This window comes from Oreochromis niloticus, linkage group LG7, assembly GCF_001858045.2.
Source record: "Oreochromis niloticus isolate F11D_XX linkage group LG7, O_niloticus_UMD_NMBU, whole genome shotgun sequence".
NCBI lineage: Eukaryota > Metazoa > Chordata > Actinopteri > Cichliformes > Cichlidae > Oreochromis > Oreochromis niloticus.
In genome coordinates, this window is record NC_031972.2 from 46,102,144 (window position 1) to 46,120,129 (window position 17,986).

The 17,986-nt window shown below is 41.6% G+C and overlaps 1 protein-coding gene across 2 annotated transcripts in view; it reads left to right on the forward strand.

Annotated features, from left to right (window-relative positions):
- ppm1h (protein phosphatase, Mg2+/Mn2+ dependent, 1H) overlaps positions 1-15,610 on the forward strand; it is a 49,223-nt gene extending 33,613 nt beyond the window's left edge. For both annotated transcript variants that reach the window (XM_005451058.4, XM_005451057.4), the window contains exons 8-11: positions 5,598-5,661; positions 7,553-7,660; positions 13,016-13,167; positions 13,514-15,610. In XM_005451058.4, the coding sequence (XP_005451115.1) occupies positions 5,598-5,661; positions 7,553-7,660; positions 13,016-13,167; positions 13,514-13,661 (472 nt within the window). In that variant the 3' untranslated portion in view covers positions 13,662-15,610. The remainder of the gene's footprint in view (positions 1-5,597; positions 5,662-7,552; positions 7,661-13,015; positions 13,168-13,513) is intronic.
- The last annotated feature ends 2,376 nt before the right edge of the window (positions 15,611-17,986 follow it).

A 17,986-nucleotide genomic window follows, 5' to 3' on the forward strand; every position in this document is an offset into this window, starting at 1 on the left:
ACAAACAGAAAAAGCTGAGACCAGGGCACCAAAGAAGCGGAGGCAGGGAAGGTTATATATATTGTATAAACACTGTGTTTACATTTTCTTTGTGTAGAAATGGGTTCAAGGATAGATCATTTAATTTTGTAGGACTACTAAAGCTTTTAGCTATCTCTGCTGAATCTTCAGCTTTTGCCATGGCTGGAAAAAGTAAAAAAAAATCTATTAAACTAGCATTACTGCAATTCAAAAACACTCAGAAATAAAGTAAGGTCTTCATCACTACCTTTACGATTAAAAAGCTAATTTAGCATATTTAAACAGGTAACTTAACACAAGATGGATTACAAAATTAAACATATAGAACAGTGCAAAGCTCTATAAATGGAAAAAAAATGGAAATTGGGTTACTGCTTTATTAAAAATACGTGCAAACACAACACTCCTTATTTTAATAATGTTGAGGTCTTCATTCTGCTGAGGCTAGCCTATGAGATTAGCTATTCAGGTATGATTTTACAGCACTGACAGTGTGTTCGGGTTCATTGCCATGCTGATAAATTCAGCCAATCAGATGCTTTCCAAATGGTGTTGCATTGTGAATCAAAATCTAGACTAGCCAAAAACCATGACAGAGCCTCCGCCATGTTTTACAGATGGCTACAGACACTCAGTGTTTTACCTCTCAGCTGACTTCCTCCTTACATCCTGATAACGATTTGACCGCTTTTAAAGCTTGAATAATTCATAAGTCAGTTTAAGTGTTTCAACAAGGGGAAAAAAACATTCTTCTAAAAATGCTCAGGTGCAAGGATGGGGTTGAAAATGAGTGAAAAAGCAGCCAATATCCAAATAAAATCTTTGAAAGACTTTCAGAGAGCCTTTTATGAAGTTTGTGGATATGACTGTATTCTTATTAACTAATGACTCATGCATGCAAGCACACACAGACACACGTAAAGAGAGAAGGGTGAGAAAAGAATAACGCTTGAAACCAGATGCTTGTTTCGAAATGCAGGTGTATCATTATTATTATTATTATTCACGTATCTGGTTCGTGGCGGTGGACCACAGTCAGTATTGGTGCTCTACTTGAGGTGTGACTACTTCTTAGAAAAGACTCACTGTTTTAGGAAATTGAACTGGTAACCTCTGCTGACACTGAGAGGGTGTGATATAGTTAAATATAGTTTAAAAACAGTTTTTATCCACTATTAATAATTACAGATCATTTAAGTTGATATATAGAACGATCCCTTATTAAAAATCCCAAAACTATAGAGTGGAAAAGGCATTTCAGTTTAGAAAGCCTGGTTTTTAATGGGATTCCAATCAGACTTCTACATCTCAGTCAGGATGCTCTGGGCTCTTAAATAGGATTTCAGTGCCGTTTGCATCACTTGCACTGCGACACACGTTGGCAGCATTCAATCCAGAGCTGGCTGAGCTACTAAGCAGAATCCATGCAGTGACTGGCAGAGCTAATTATTGTGTCTTTTATGTTTTGTAATGTTTCTAGAAAACTACACGTGTTGCTATGCAGGCGCATTTACAGGAGAGACACTTCTATCGAAGGAAAGAGTGAACTGAGGATGAAGTGGGTGACTGACGAGAGTTGAGCAGTATATATTTTTTTGACTCCACCTCCATGCAGTTGTGTTTTATGGCTCTGCTCAGTTGAAACAGATGTAGGTCAGTCAGTGGCTGCACTTCTTATTGGGCCCAAAACTCTCACTCAGTCTGCCTGCTTACTGTCTGAGCAGCAGAGACAGCCTGTGATGTATTTTTAATCAGGTTCTACCCATAACCCAGTTATGGCTCAATTTCACCCGGACTAAGTCTGGGTCTTAAATTAGTACCCTGTCAGCTGCTGTAGCTAATTGATCTGAAGTGCATGGCTCTGACTTAACTGTGTCATCGTCTATAGGTGCAGATTATATGCTGTATAGGGAGAGAGGATCTATCTTTTTTTTTTTAATCTTTCTTCAGCTTTCTCTCTGTGCATGTATATGTGTATGTGCAGCCTGTGCCCACATGCTGTGAGCGCGTGGGCGTACGCTGGCGTCCAATTCCCTCAAAGGCATCCGTGATCAAGGCTGCAGTCTAATGAAGGCATACAGGCCTGCAGCCCACCTCTCTGTCTCCCTCCCTCGCTTTCTTTACCACCCCTCCCTCGGCCAGTTGGACCAGATTGAGGTTCTGGCGTTGGCATCGTAGGCTGTAATAGTGGTCATTGGCCGGCATGGCAGGCTGTTTTATTTGCACAGAATGATGGATGTTGAGCAGTCGGCCGTGTTCGCCGTGATGTAGAAACTGCGGTAACACAGGCGGGCAGGTGGAGGGAGGGAAGGAGGTTGGGGAAGAGGGGTGGGTGGGTGGCTGGAGTGAGGAAAAAGAAAGAGAAGTAAGTGGATTGAGGTAAGATGTAAAGATCGATAAACAGATGAAGGAAGGATGATCAGTATGTTGTGTTGGTCACAAAGGAGGGAAGGGATGAATGACAGTGAATGGTTGTGAAGCACAAACAGTCGTATCAGTGGCTCTCTCAAAAGTCTGATGTGAATAGTCTTCATGTGATACTTTTCTTCTTACAGAGTGTTGTATGTAAGAAGAAAAAGAAAGTACCATGGTCAGCCTTGAAAACAATACCAGGTTCTTGTGGGCAAACACTTTTTTCAAGGTACTTGGCAAATAGATTTTTCCAGGCATCTCGGGAAAACGCGCCTCGTCTCATCTGCTTCTCTCTCTTCATGTAATCCCACACTGACTCCAAGACGCTGAGATCGGGGCTCTGTGGGGGCCAGACCATCTGTTGCAGGCCTCCTTGTTGCTAGAGATGGTTCTTCATGACTGTGGATGCATGTTTTGGGTTGTTGTCAAGTTGCAGAATGAATGAATTTGGGGGCTGATTAGATATCTCCCTGATTATAGCGTGCGATGCGTCTAAACGGCCATAGTGCTGAAAACTTCACAAAGTGCTGTATTAATTTCGCCCGCCTGGAATCTCTCTGTCTTCCAGCCCTCCATCTGCTCTTTCTTTCTTTTTCCATTATGGCTTTGTATTGGTATGACTGATGCCTACAGCTTGCATTAGAGGAGTCGCTGGGTCACTGCCATTTTCTCTGGCCTTGCTTCGCTCTTGAAAGCACCACTCAATCTATCAAGGTTGGCCAAAAAGTTTTTTTTTTTTTAAACCAACTGTCAATTGCACTAATTTGTGTGACTCATCCAGTGCTGACACAGGCCCGTTACAATGTCACCTCAGTATCTGTTGACAGGTGTGTATATTTAGCAGTGTGCAAGCGAGTTATGACGCAGCACGTGCACTGCCAATGTTTTTCTGTCACCCCCTGTTTGCAGCGGGCGGAGGTGACACCACCTTCTTCCTCCTGTCCACCTTTTAGTCACCTGCAGGGAAAACATGACACAACCCCTTCTGCCCTCCTTCCCTGGTGTACCCGCCCCCCTTTTAGTCACATGCTGCAATGTATCAGGCGACCAAACATCCTGCGGTGCTTTGCAATACTGCAAATTTTCATACTGATCCAATACCAAGCAAATACAGGGTCAATAAAAGGCAGGTCATGTAGGGGAGATTGATGACATGAATCATCATTCATTTGCCAATTCTGAACCCATTTTCACCACTAAATCACTGTGATTTTTATTTTTACTTTACATTTCATGTATTTTGATTTGGGTTTTTTGACAATCTGGAGTGTAAATGTACCTGCCTCTATGGCACTATACTGTAGGTTATAAATAAAATAGACGTGCCCAATTGATCTGATACCAATACAAGCGTTGGTATTGTCACTATCAATGGTTCGATTCGCCCACCTCTAACATCCCCTGAGCTGGGAAGCTGTCGGTGTGGTCAAACAGCGCAGCCCCTGAACAACTTTCTCTGCCGTTTTTAGAACTCCGTGTCCCAGAGCAAGGAGCAGGTATCATAACAGGATTAATGTGTATCTTTCTCATTCTGTCACACTCTTGTTATCTCGAGTCAGACAGGCTGGATTCGCTGTAAACACTCGTCTCGAGGGGGAGGCCGTCCCTGACAGCGGGCTCTGGGGATTTTATCCAAGACATCTTTGAAATAATGACAGAAATGCGTGTCTCTGTTTCGTAGTTTTTGTTTGTTGTTTTTTTCAGGAGATTTAACAAATCTTGAAGGTGAAATGGTAAAACAAAAGAAGTTTTGAGTGACACAGCAGAAGTAGCACCTCTTCTTCTTCTTCTTTATTTTTTAACAGAAACGGTGAACCCTCTCTCGGTAGTTGGTTTTAAGTTTCGTATCATCGGTCCTGCTATTTTAGATCTAAGAAACTGATGAGGAAATCCTTCTGAAGGCTCTTATTTGGTAATACAGCTCTCCTCGCTTAGACGAGGCTGTAGACTGTATTCCTGTGTTTGTGGGCTGTGTTCTCTGTGATAGTTCTTGCTTTTCACAGTAAAAAAAAAAAAGTGCTGAGTGGAGCAGTGTAGCGCTCGCCTAAGGTGGAAACATATGGTCTCTCTGAGTGAAACCAGCAGTAATGTAGAAACCATCCTGGTCCCCGCTAATCTGAAGTACATGGACTGTGGTGCGCTGGGCAGACTTGGGTCACATTCACAAATGAAACATTTGTCTTTTTAGCAGCTTTTCAAACTAAACGTTTATTTTCAGGAACTTTCCCTACATGAAAAGCATCCCCCGATCCACATTAAGCCGCTTTTATGACAGTTCTGAATATTCTTTTCCTCGCTCCCTGTGATCTGACGGCTAAAATAAAGAGAAACCTGTGTTTCTAATTGTATTTTCATCCAGGTCAGCGCTCGCTCAAGAGCCAGAATTTTATTCGCAGCACCTGGTGCGAGTTCTGAATGGAAAACTCTGACCTGGCAGCTCTCGTGGAAATTGGCTGGGTTTCGTTATGTATCTGGTACAGTAAAGTTACACAGCTGCTCCTGTGAAGTACAGCTGCTCGCAGATGAGTAGGAGCACACGCATCACGAGCAAGAGTGCTGGGTTTCTTCACTTCGACTTTCCGAGCTGTAAAGGTGAAAAGTGTATCTCTTAGATCTGAGATGAATACAGCGAGTATTGTACAGTCTTCCTCCTCACAGCGCAGCTCTGTCTGGTCCCAGTGTGAAAATGGTAAATTATTCATTACCGGTAGTTCGCGGGGGGAGTTTAAAGAGTGCTCTGAGAACAGGAGGATGGAAAGTGTGGATTCTCTTGCATCATTTTAGCTGCTTTACTTTCAGACCTTCAGAGGCGTACATGCGCAGGCGCCGCAGACGGTTGCAGAAAACCAACAGTGCACCTAGACTGTCTCATGCAGGCGTCTTCTTTGTCGCTAGGGATACCTTCACAGGATCAGTTAGAAATGGGGGAAAAAGAAAGTAAGAGAATTAAGCTAAGTGTGTGTGTGTGTGTGTGTGTGTGTGAGAGAGAATTTTTAACTCTGCCTTTTCTCTCTCTGTGCCAGTCCCCTCATGGCAGCAGCAGGGCCTGTGGGAAGGAGAGGGGGTGGAGGGGGTATGGAAGTGAAGTATCTCTAGGGCACGTGTATGCTTCCTGCTATAAAGAGGAAAAAGAAACATGAATGTGTTCTATATTCTCTGTGCAGGGCGTATAAAACCATAGAGGAAGATGACCTAAAGTTTCCCCTGATCTATGGCGAAGGGAAGAAGGTAAGAAGTGCTTCCACAGCCTCGTGTGCCATGCATGTAATCAAAGCTCACCGGGGCATCATTGGTACACCCCACCTCACATCACCCAAATAACTGTGTAGAGACATTCCTGCCCTTTTTCAATCCTGCACAACCTGTAGCACAGACAAGCTCTCCAAGGACTTATTATTATGTCTTTAAGCCAATTTAAAAACAAAAAAAGAAAAAAAAAATAGGCAAAGGTGTAAGGTGATGGTCTTATCTGAGTCGTGTGTTAGACGGATCTGATGAAGGGTAACATATGTTAATTGAATATATCAATACTGAAACACTGACTTATACTAACAAAATCTTGTCATTGCTGAAAAAAGGGAAATGACACAGAAGAAAAGGTCAAGAGTTTCCCCCTTATTCAGTTACACTGTACATGCAGTGGTGTATAGAAACCTTTCTCTCTTTTTTTTTTTTTTTTTTTTTTTTTTTTGACTTGAAAAGGTCAAAGGAGCAGTGTGATAGACCTGAATATGCTCTCGCCGTGCTCTTCTCCAGTTTTCACTTCCGTACATACAGACAGTACATTTGCGTTTGACTGACAGCAGGGGAAAGATGTCACCCCTACAGTATTCTGTGTGCCCGCAACCGCATTCAGACTCACCCCGGCGCAGCTGCCGGTGCCCACGTCGTGTCCTCTCCCTTTGAAGTGAGGAGCGGAGATGGATGGCTAGATAGAGTGAGAGAGAGGAACGCCAGAACACTTCAAAGCCCCGGTGCGCAGCCCTCTGGGCCCCGGCGCTCTACAATTAATCCCAGGATGTTTTACCCCTTTCTCTGCTGGAGGAACCTTTCCGCCACTTTAAAACACTCTCCCTGCGTCGTTCTGCATACTGATCCAAGCTCAGTCCTTCTCGGCTCTGCTTGTGCCTAAAAGTCCTTTCTCTGTACAGTAGAGATTTCCAGACAATATGAATCAGCTTCAGGGAGGATCAAACAATCAGTATGTGATTGAAGTGCAGACTTTCAGCTTTAATTGCAGGATTTAAAAAAAAAAAGAAAAATAAAAGCTTAGCACGGTGGTACAGTGGTTAGCACTGTTGCCTCACAGCAACAAGGTCCTGGGTTTGAACCCACCATCTGTTGCTGTGAGGCATGTTCTCTCCGGGTATTCCGGCTTCCTCCCACAGACCAAAGACATGTAGTTAGTGGGGTTAGTTTAACTAGTTCTGAATTAGCTCTAGATGCCTAATGGCTGTCTGTCTCTCAGTGGATGGATCAAAAGTGCTACATTTACTCTTTTTATACAGAATCCCACATTTTCAGAGGCTCAAAAGTAATTGAGCAAACTAACATAATTTAAAATCTAAGGGCTGTTTTTAATACTTTGCAGTCAGTGCCTGAAGTCTAAAACCCACAGACATAATTAAACAAACCCAAATGTTAACCACATGTTCCAAATATTTGGAAAAATTATAATGCATGGTAGAATTATTACCACAGGCTGATGTTGTTGACATCTATCTTCCTGGTTTATATGCGACCTGCTCTACACATGGTGGTTTAGGCAAGATTTTAGATGTAAGATTTTCCTAAAAGCAAAGCGATTCAAATAATCAAAACCTTTGGCTCGTTTCTAAACTGTTCACCAGTCATGGTGTCATCAGGTTCTCCAATCTCTGCAATTTGTGACGAAGAGCAGAAATGACGACCAAGCTTCAAAACGGAGACCCGAGTTTAAAAAGGCTTCCACTGTGGCCTTCTAGATACCATTCCTTGCTTCTCCTTTCACAGTCCAACTATCTCACTCATTATAAGACATCAGTCATGGGCAGAAATGAAAATGCCTTTCGTAGAGTTTGTTGCTGCTTTGTTTGACTCATACGGAGGCTGTGCTTTAAATGCCTCTGATCTTTTCCAGGCTCGCGTACTGGCGACCATCGGGGTCACGAGAGGCCTCGGAGACCACAGTCTCAAAGTGCACGACTCCAACATTTACATTAAGCCCTTCCTGTCCTGCTGCCCAGAGGTACGCTCCAGTTTTACATTTTTGTGTCCTTCTCTATGTCTGTCTTGGTCATGTTGTTAGAATTGTTGCCTTACAGCAAAGAAGGAAAAAGGATTCAAGTCCTTTCTGTTCGACCTGTCCAGTGGGTTTGGGCCTCTCGCCAAGTATTGACAAGAACAGGCTCTACCACCCTCTAGGCTCTCAAGGATATGCAGTCATGTGAAAAAATAAGTACATCCCATGGGAGGTTGTTGGCTTTTATGGCTTATCTGAACAACCAAACATTTGACAATCGTTGAAATACTGACTATAGATAATGGCGATATTAACAAACACAACCACAGCAAATATGCAAAAATAGTCGAGACGGTGAGCGCGCTATTTTTGTTTCCATCTTTTTCAGTTTCAAAATAACAAAGTTACAGGGTCAAAGCAAAGACTGGCCACACACTGCACGGGCCGTCCTTTGGCAAACTATTACAGATTACAAAAGCATTTTGTAAACAGCAGTCTTTCAGTTCTTTCTGTGGATTTTCTCCTGTAATTCTTATCTATAGGTTACTAATTCTGTGAAACTCTTGGACCGTTTTGTATGCACGACATATATAAAGGTTTCCGATAATGTGTGTTTCGGGGGACTATGGGGGCCACAGTGAAACCTTCAAACTTGAATGCCTTAAGCTTTTGTGGCTTTTGAGGTTTGTTTTGCATCATCATATCCTCTTTCATCTTCAGTTTCTCTCTCTTTTTTCGTACAGATGGTTTTCTTTTTGAAACAGCTGGTATTCAGTTGAATCTATTCTTCCCTAAACTAAAACGCTTCCCCTGGCCACTGGCCTCAGCACAAGTTGAAGGCCTTATCGATCCTCCTTCCTTGTGCTCAACAGTTAGAGAGGTGCTCTTTTAATGAAATTGCGTACCCTTGCTCTGCAGATGGCCTTGTGTTATCTCCCAACACTCTTAGATATGGTGCGGAATACATATTTGAATCAATGACTGCAATGTGCCCAGTATCTGAGGCAGCGAAGCAACCTCCAAAATACAACATTTCTATCAGTGTCCTTCATAGCTTGTATGAGGTTTTTCTCCCACAGAGCTGCCTATGTCTCACCAAGCAGGTCTAATGTTACTGTGGCCAGACAATATCTTTAATTCGTCTACTACACTTTAGGATGTTTGAATCTATGGCAACAAATCTGAAAATGTACCTACTTATTTTAAAGCCACTTAAAAAATAGGAATCGTCTACAAAATATGAATTTTGTGTGCCATTCTCTTGAGTTTATAACCTGCCTTAATAGGAACGATTTCTGTGAGTTACACTTTTTCACATGACTGCATCAAATGCAATGATTACATAGTCTGTCACAAAGCGGAAGAAGAAAAACCTGGATGTTAGCAGTTGTAATGTACTTGTTTTTTACCTTCTCACTCTTCTCAAACAGTCACCTCCATCAGTCACTTCACAGCATCTATCCTCCGTCAGGTTACATAAAGTTGTTGCTATAAAACAGTGGGTGTTTGGGTACACAAATACAGAATGATGAAAGCAGAGCACTCTTGTGGCACATACATCGCTTGGACTGTTAGTGAGGAAATCTGTGCCTACTCCTTTTTGGCCTTGTTGCTGCGTAACTGCTGAATGACTAAAAACTGAGAGATATGTTAAGTTATTCTGGGGGAGGGAGCCGAAGTCTGGGTTAGGGTTTAAAATCCTTTGCATTTGAGCATGTGTCAGGAGGGGAGGAGAGAAAACTGAATAAAAGGAAAAGTCACAACAAGAGTGGCAGTATGTTAACAGTAGTGCAGTGTTTTAGAGGGGCTCTTTAGTTTTATATTACCCTCATTGTGTCAACAGCCTGATATAACGAGAGCGCAGAGGTAACCGCTGACAGCCAGTAACAGGCGGCACTGTGAACTGTGCGGTCAACGTGCGTTGACGGTCCCTGCTTCGCTCTCTGATGAGAGTGCAGTGGATTGCAAGAAGGAATCCACTGCACATGATTGCAGTAGTCATGAAAACCTCCACATTCTCTTGATCTTTAATTCATTGCACTCAAAGTTCAGTCATAGTTCAGCCTCCTTTTTTGATGTTCCTATAAGATGAGTGTAGTCAAGGTTTTTCCAGATAAAACATAAAAACATTATTTCTATATGAAAGACGTGGTATTCCTGAGCATTAAGGGGCCATAATAGCCTCTTTTAAGAAAAATAATAACAATACAAATAAACATCGGCTTAAGGGTAAAGTCACAGAGGGTCACTATGAAAGGCATGACTATTGTCAGAGTGCTGTGCACAAGCAACAGGGATGACTGCAGCATTCAGAGAATTGTTAAGAAAAGTAAATTCAACAAACTGGGAGAGTTTCACAAGGAGTGAATGGTGTCAGTGCATCAAGAGCCACCACACACAGATGGTCTTCAGGAAAGAGGCTACTGAAACGCTAATAAAAACCTATGCCTTAACCAGAGAAGCATCTGACATGAGCTGAGGAAAGCAAGAAGTGGACTGTAGCTCAGAGGTCCAAAGTCTTCTCTTCAGATGAAAGTAAAATTACCATTTTATGGGAAAATCAAGGTCCTACAGTCTTGAGGAAGAATAGAGAGAAAAGGTGTTTAAACTCCAGTCTTCAGCTTTTTCAGCTAATTCAGGGTAGCCTATCCCAGTCATAGGGTGAGAGGCAGGGTACACCTTGGATAGGCCACCGGTCTCTCAGAGAAGATATACAAACATTCTAAATTCAAAAAGAAAAACTTGTTCCTGATATTCACTTCTTTTGACATCCACTAGTGTATATGTTCAAAGAAATGTGTGGGAGAGTGCCCTGCAGGGAATGTGAAAACGTCCTGCGGGGACATGTTTTCCCTGCACACTGTCAAGTTAGAATTACAGACTTCTCTCAGGTTGTGAATAAAAAATAAATAAATAGAGCCTAATAAAACAGGCTGACCTTGGCAGTTTGAGTCATTTTGACATAGAATTTAGGTATTTGAGTAAAAATCAGAGGATCGGGTCCTTCCCTCTTCTTGACATACTTTGTTGCTATTGAAATCTCCTTTGAGGTATTGACTTTAGCAAATGCTGCCTCATAGATTGATAGTCTCGCTGTGTTTCTCTCTTTCAAAGCCTGACTTACTGTTCATCTCAAGGTTCCCCATAACATGGAGTCTTGTGATCCACACAGAACTCATTTTAATAATCTTACAATGACTTTCGCTGCCTGCGTGTGGTGTTCTGTTTTTAAAGTAGCCTAAGTTGGTGTGTCTGCTGTGAATAGGCAACGCCTCCACAGTAGCAAAAGAATTACTTGAAGCAACCAAACAAAAGCCATCCAAGGCCACTGGGTATTATTTTTGCCTGCTGTTTCAGAGTATGCTTCTGTTCGCCCATAGTAATTTGAAAGACTGTGTCTCACCAGAGTTGCCACAGTAACACGAGTTTCCCTGCTTCAGAATGTCTTTGAAGGATTGAGACCATCAACATTGTTTAGACAAGTATATGGAGGTGGATGTGTTAAGAAAGTAGAGATTAAATGGAAAGATCATCTAAGTAATTTTTCTTCTGATACTTTGAGAGATTCGTGTAGAGATATCCACACTAAGAGACTTGTTACAGTACGGGTAATCCACAAAACAGTTTACATGGTGCTCTGTGGCTGCCATTGATTTTTTTTTTCTTATAATCTCAGTAGCTTATGTCAATAAAAATGTTGGGCGGTCCGGCACTTTGGTCCAGAATTGCTTGAAGCACGACAATGAAATTGGAAATCCCTTGACTTGGCATGTAGCGCTAATGATAGATGAAAATTTTGGTTTCCAAGCTGTCAAATCTTTGAACAGTACCAGTGACTGTATAAAAGATGGCCAACGTGGCTCCACTCGGGGAGCTGTTCAGTCATCCATGTTTTCTTAAGTCACAGGTTAGTGACCCATTAGCAAACATTATGGTATACCCAGGAGATCGAGCAGGTCATCTTCTAATCGGAAGGTTGGTGGTTTGATCCCTGACTCCTCCACTCTGCATGAAAAAGTACCCTTGGGCAAGGTAGTAAATCCTGAGTTGCCCTCTGAGTGTTAATGTTAGACATAGAAAGCACTTAGGCGTAGAAAAACTGCTGGTATGAATGTGGGTGACTGAGGCTTGAAGCAAGAAGCACTTTGAGTGCTCAAGTAAAGTAGAAAAGTGCTATAGAAGAACCAGTCCATTTACCACTAAGATGGTGTACTTTAATCGAATGTTTCATTATTACGCCATTTCTAGCTTCTCCTCTGCTTGCCTTCTGTATTGCATTGTGGGAAAGCATTGTAACACTGAAAGCCAGCAGCAGGGAGAGCAGCAGCACAGAAAAGAAGAGGCGTCAGTGACAACAGATATAACCCCGATTAAATCAGATGCAGGAAGAAAGAAAAACAGCTGGGATTGAGGCGGGTTGCAGAGCAGCCTGCAGAGGTACCGAAGCTATGTGTCCTGTATGAAACAGCCAAGAGGGGTGGCTAAAGTACATACATTTGTCAGTTAAGCAGGAGTATACATACTTAGGTGCTGTATTGTGCATTCACAACTTATTAACATATTATAACATATTAACCCCTGAGTATAATGTAATGAATCATATGCACAGTAAGATTTGCAGTGAATCCTATTTGATAAGGACCAATGATGAATAAAAAACAATCAATGATTCCCTGAAAATGCATGAACCAAAAAATAACATGCCTGTACATGAATATGCAAGGAGTAAAAAACAGAGGTAATTGTGTTAAAGTGTGGAGAGTAAAAGTAAAAAGTTGTCAGAAAAATAAATACTCAAGTACAGTTACCTGAAAACTTTGCTCGAGTACAGTAATAAAGTGTCTGTGCTTCATTACTTCCCACCTTTGACAGGAAATATGTTGTATGTTGAGTATCAGCTGAGCCATCAGTTACTGAGATGAACTTCCAGGATTCACTCTGAGCCTCATGTACAGAGTAAATCGTGTGCTCTGTTAGTTTTGAAGTCTTGAAGTTGCATCCCGTTTGTCGTGAAATTATTAAATGCCTTTACTGCTGTAATTCAGATTCACCAACCTGGTATTAGGGTATAATCTGGGTCAGTTTACCCTTTCAAGATTAAAGATAACCACTAGGAGGCCATGGCTAAGGCTTAAGACTGTGTTGTCCACTAATTACAGAGTGAGCGTGTTGAACAGATGAACGTGCAGCACATTCTAAAGTGCTTTGCAGCAGCTTTTTAAGGTTAAACACTGCTAAAATGCACAATTTACCATCTATACAATGTTTTCAGTCTATAAAGCTGTAACAGGTGTATGAGGATCCTAGAAACAGCAAAGTTTTTCAATTCTTGCTCTTTCTTTCTTTTTTTTCTAACTTCAGGTCAAAGTTTATCCTTTAGCGCAGTGTGAGCATGGAGCCGATGACGTTCTGGTGCTGGGAACTGACGGACTGTGGGACGTCCTCTCCAACCAGGAAGTGGCTGAATCAGTCGGCTGTTTCCTGGCAAACTGCGACCCTGACGATCAGCACAGGCATGTTCACCCATCCCACACAGCTGCAGTCGCAGACAGGCTTGAACTTCCTCTCACCTCTGTCTTGTTTGGAGAGGGTGAACGTTGTTATTTTCTCACAATTACGCAAATTTCCAAACATTCAGATAATGATGTCAAAGAACAGCTCATTAACAGGATTCCCCGATTATTTCCTCAATGGTTTTACTTTTTTTAAAATTATTTTTGCTTGTTTTCATCTGACTGTGGACAGAGGCACTTATTCAATGGCAGCACGTTGCCGTTATTCCCTGTTCTGATCATTATCTAGTTGAATATCACCGTGTGATGCTGACACCGTAACTACTTCTCACTTTCGTTACCTCAGGTACACGATGGCAGCTCAAGACCTCATAATGAGAGCGAGGGGGGTGCTGAAGGATCGAGGCTGGAGGATAGCCAACGACAGATTAGGATCCGGAGATGACATCTCTGTCTACATCATTCCCCTCATGTATGGAAACAAGCAGAACTAGCCAAGCTACGAAACCGCAGCCGTCGCTGAAACACAACCCTGCCTTGACCTTTTAAACTTCACATTCGCAGTTTTACCTCATTCCTTCTTCTCCTTTTAAAAGTGCTTTTGTTTCTGCTCAGATCAAAACCTGATCTGTCTCAGTTTAACCCTGATTATTCTCAATCAGGGTGATCTCTCTCTCTCTCTCTCTGTCTCTTTTTTTTTTATATTGAAAAGAAACAATCATAAGAGGAGCTGTTAATGATTACTGTTATTGTTTTTTAATTCTGGTGGAAGCCATCCTTAGCTGTGTTTCGGGGGGCAAACCTTGTAAACCTGGACTCTCGAATGAGATGACGACATCTCAGGACTGCTGTTACTAACTAATGCACAATATTTAATAATGTGAAAATGTAAATAACCCGAAACACAAGACATTGGTTAAGTGTGTTTGGCTGAACACCTGTACAGTGTTTAAAACCCTCCCAAAACCTAAAGACTGCTGTAAATATGAATCATTCCAGCTCTGTTCCATGCACGCTTTTAACTTAGCCAGGTTCAGCCATCCACTTTTCCACATCTCCCAGTGAAATGGGTGGGAAAAATGAGTTTCCTTCTGCTGACTTTCGGCTGTTTCTTCTAATGCTGCAGTTGCCATTTTTTGCTCATTTGTACCATTTCGATACTGCGTTCGCTACTAAGGAGAGATTTTTTATTTTATTTTTTATTTTTTTTATGAAGAGTACACTACCAGGTGGAGTGACACTTAAAAGATTTTGGCCCAATACATTTCACGCTCCTTATTTCTCTACTATTGTATTTATTTGAACATCAGTTGAGCTCTACAAAGGAAAACAAACATGTTTGAGACATGTTCCTCCTTAAGCTGTCGTTTACATGCTGTTTCAAGCACGTCGTCACCTGCTGCATGTGCCATCATTAAGCTACGTAGTCATCCTTTACAGCAGGGGCGTCAAACATAAGGCTCCAGGGCCAGAATCGGCCTGGCAAAACTCCAATTTGGCCCACTGGGTGGCTTTGGGATATGTGAAAGAGGACATAGCTTTTCCCCCTTATGAAGATCTCCCTTATTGCCAATTATAAAACACCGGTAATAATGTAACAGATAAACAAAGATAAAAACAGAAAGGTTCCTGTTTTCTCACTCAACTTTTTTTTTTAATGAGTAAAAATAAAAATAAAAGAAGACATTTTCTATGAATTAACAAAAACCTTCAGTTTTTTAATTACAGGAGTGCGGGGGGTAATGAGCCACCAGAAGCTTTTTCTGTAATTTTTACACATTTATTTATTTGCACTGACAGATTTCTCTCATTTCCAACAGCAACAGTTCTTTATCATGTAGAAAAATTAAAAATTGCACTTCTTTTTCTTATAGTAATTGGGATTAAATGTGTAGTCAAATGTCTTTACACTGACAGAAGGAGAGGAGTATCGCTGGTTCAGACCAACTTAAGATCAAAGTGGGCCGCATGTGGCCCATGATGTAAAAGGAGTTTGACATCCCTGCTTTACCTCATAGAACCTTTTCTCAGATTTATTCTCATTTAAAAAAAAAAAAAAATCAAAATGTATAAATAACAGGTACCTGTAACGACGCTCTGATGTTACAGATGTCCCTCAGAGCATAAATCTGACCCGTCATTGCTAAACTTGTGTGTCTGAGCAGTCAACACAGTTCTTACGTTAAGGAGTGGGTTTCCATATTTTAGTTCAAATTGTACTTTTTGTTTATTTTGAAGGTGAAAATGGTGAAACTGAGTAAATTTATTTAAATGTAAAACATGTAAATAACCTTTTCCAGCCCTTCCTTTTACTGTAAGTCACGCATATCTTACCGAAACCAAAACACATGATTTGTACTGTTTTAGAACCCCATAGGAACAATAAAAAAAATAAATGTTAAAGTTCATTTTTCTGCTCTATTAAAGTAATGAATCAACATTTGCCACAATTCTCTGCTGCCTCAGTGATTTCAAAAATAAATGGTGTTGATTGATCCTGGCTCTGGGATGCAGACAGCTCAGAGTATGGGGAAAAGCAGTGGCCTGGCCTCTTTGGTAACTGTATCAGATGAACTTTATGAAAGAAAAAAATGTTTTAAAAACCTGGTGATCTGATGTAACGCTGACGTAAATGACTCATCAGATACGATCGGATATAACTGATTATGCATCAAACACAAGAAATTTTCCTGGAACTTAGACTTGAATGGAGACAGCATCTGCACCATGTAAGACCATCACCGCTCTGACAAACTGTGTCAAGACAGTCCGGAAGCAAAAATGTGGATGAAGGGTATTAGTTTATACAATAGCCAAGCAGACTCAAGGAAGATTTCATGGTGGAGGCTGCTGCAAGCGAAGTAATCTGACTTTTTGAAAAGGATGTACGTGTACATTATACACGACAACTTGATTGCTTGACCAAAAAAAAAGTACAAATTGTGGGCCATTTTTTTTTCACCCAAAAATTCAGTCAATGCAAGTCAAACATCTGTGGAACTAAAACGAATATCTGCAGTATTTTTGCTGAGACTTAGGTCCTTCTCCGGTGATGTCATACTGAATACTCGAAATACCTGAGAGACCACGGATGTAAATGAAATTAACATGGCAGGAGACTTGAATAAAACATTCAATATGAGTCAGGAGGAAAAGTAAACCTGGCAAAACTAACCAAATGTTTAAAGTGAAAGTGTGTGTTAGTTTCTGGATTGGTTAATAGTAGTTAATTGGTTAATAGTGCCCCCACCCCCCAGTTGTGACACTCAAAAGTCCCCAATATGGAGCCAAAACAACCCCCAAACAAACAAAAGAAAACAAATGTCTTTAAATATACATGCAGGAATATGAAAGGAGGATCGTGTCGAATGAAGCATTAGTAAGAACGGTCTTCTTGTGCACAGGAAGTTGGGGAGATTGGATTTCGTTTAGTTCTCAGACATCGGAGTTGTATCACTGACCGTGATCAGTAAGACCATTTGTTCCTGACATCCTTTCACAGGCACTGCTGCGTAATGCTGTTTAACATGGATGTGGAATTTTGAGCAAGGTCCTGCAGCCATTTCATCCGGATCTTTACGATTTTTTGTTGTTATTTAAACTTGTTCTTTTTACATGTTCAATTTTTATTGGTAAAATTTGTACTTTATAGTTCCTCAGTTAATCTACAGTAAATAAACACCTAGGAATATGTTTATGGAGCTGTAATTGCTGTTATAACCAATGTTATCCTTCCAACATGTCAATATTAGGATATTGCATACTTGATCACCTTTATGAAAGCATTTGGAACGCGCTCAGAAGATTTTTAAAGCGCTGTCGTGGGAATCTCACACTCTTGGGTCCTCTGCAGGAGCTGGAGGGCCATCTGGTCCCCACAGGCCAGCACCGCATCCTCCTCCAGTCAGGCCAGCTCGGATCTGGCACTCCACTCCTACTCTCCACACGTGTGTGCGTGTGTGGTCCAGATTGGATGACGACAATGATGACACAGTCATTCCTGTGGGTGGCTTGTTTTTCCAAGGTCACAGCACTCCCACCCCACCCATGGACAGATCTGAGGGAGATGCTGAGTGGGCTCGGAGTGCGATACTCATCTGTTGTAATAGAAGGTGATGCGTTACCTCGCTGCAGTGCCGCATGGGACAGTCGAGGGCACGGCCTTGAAAAACTCCTTTCGGAGGAGGATAAAGGTAGTAAATAACAGTTTTATTTATTAACCCAGCCCTTAAAAAAAGAAAAAAAAAGTGCTGCCTTCCAAAAACGGCTGCATGTAATCAGTTTTTGTCAATGAAAGGCAAAAGGAGAGAGTTTTTGCTAAATATCAGTGTTTATTACTTCAACATTATACATTAAACAATATATTTATTATTTAAAAATAATTTTTTTTCAAACATACTTCACAATCCATCTAATAATCATGCGAGCCTCCTACACACCAACACAGACAAGCTTTCAGAAACTGTTGATTTCAGTTATTTTTGAACACGTCTGCAAAGGTGCCAAACACTGTCACCTTCTTGAACGTGACAAACTGCTGGTTTTCTCAGTCTTTAAGTCCCCACCCCCCCATTTACAATCATGCAGAGGGATCTGATAACGCAAAGGACACGCAAGGGTTGACTGTCCTGTCGGTGCACAAAGGTGTACCGCTTCATCTGTGCAGCTGTGATACCCATCTGAGCTGGCAGACTTTCCACAAAGGGGACTGTAATTTACTGCTTTAGGGCTTCGGCTGCCTGAAGTATGATTTATCTGCAGCCCGGCTCAAATGAGAGCTTCAGCATAAGATGGATGAGAAGGACACACTGTAGGCTGC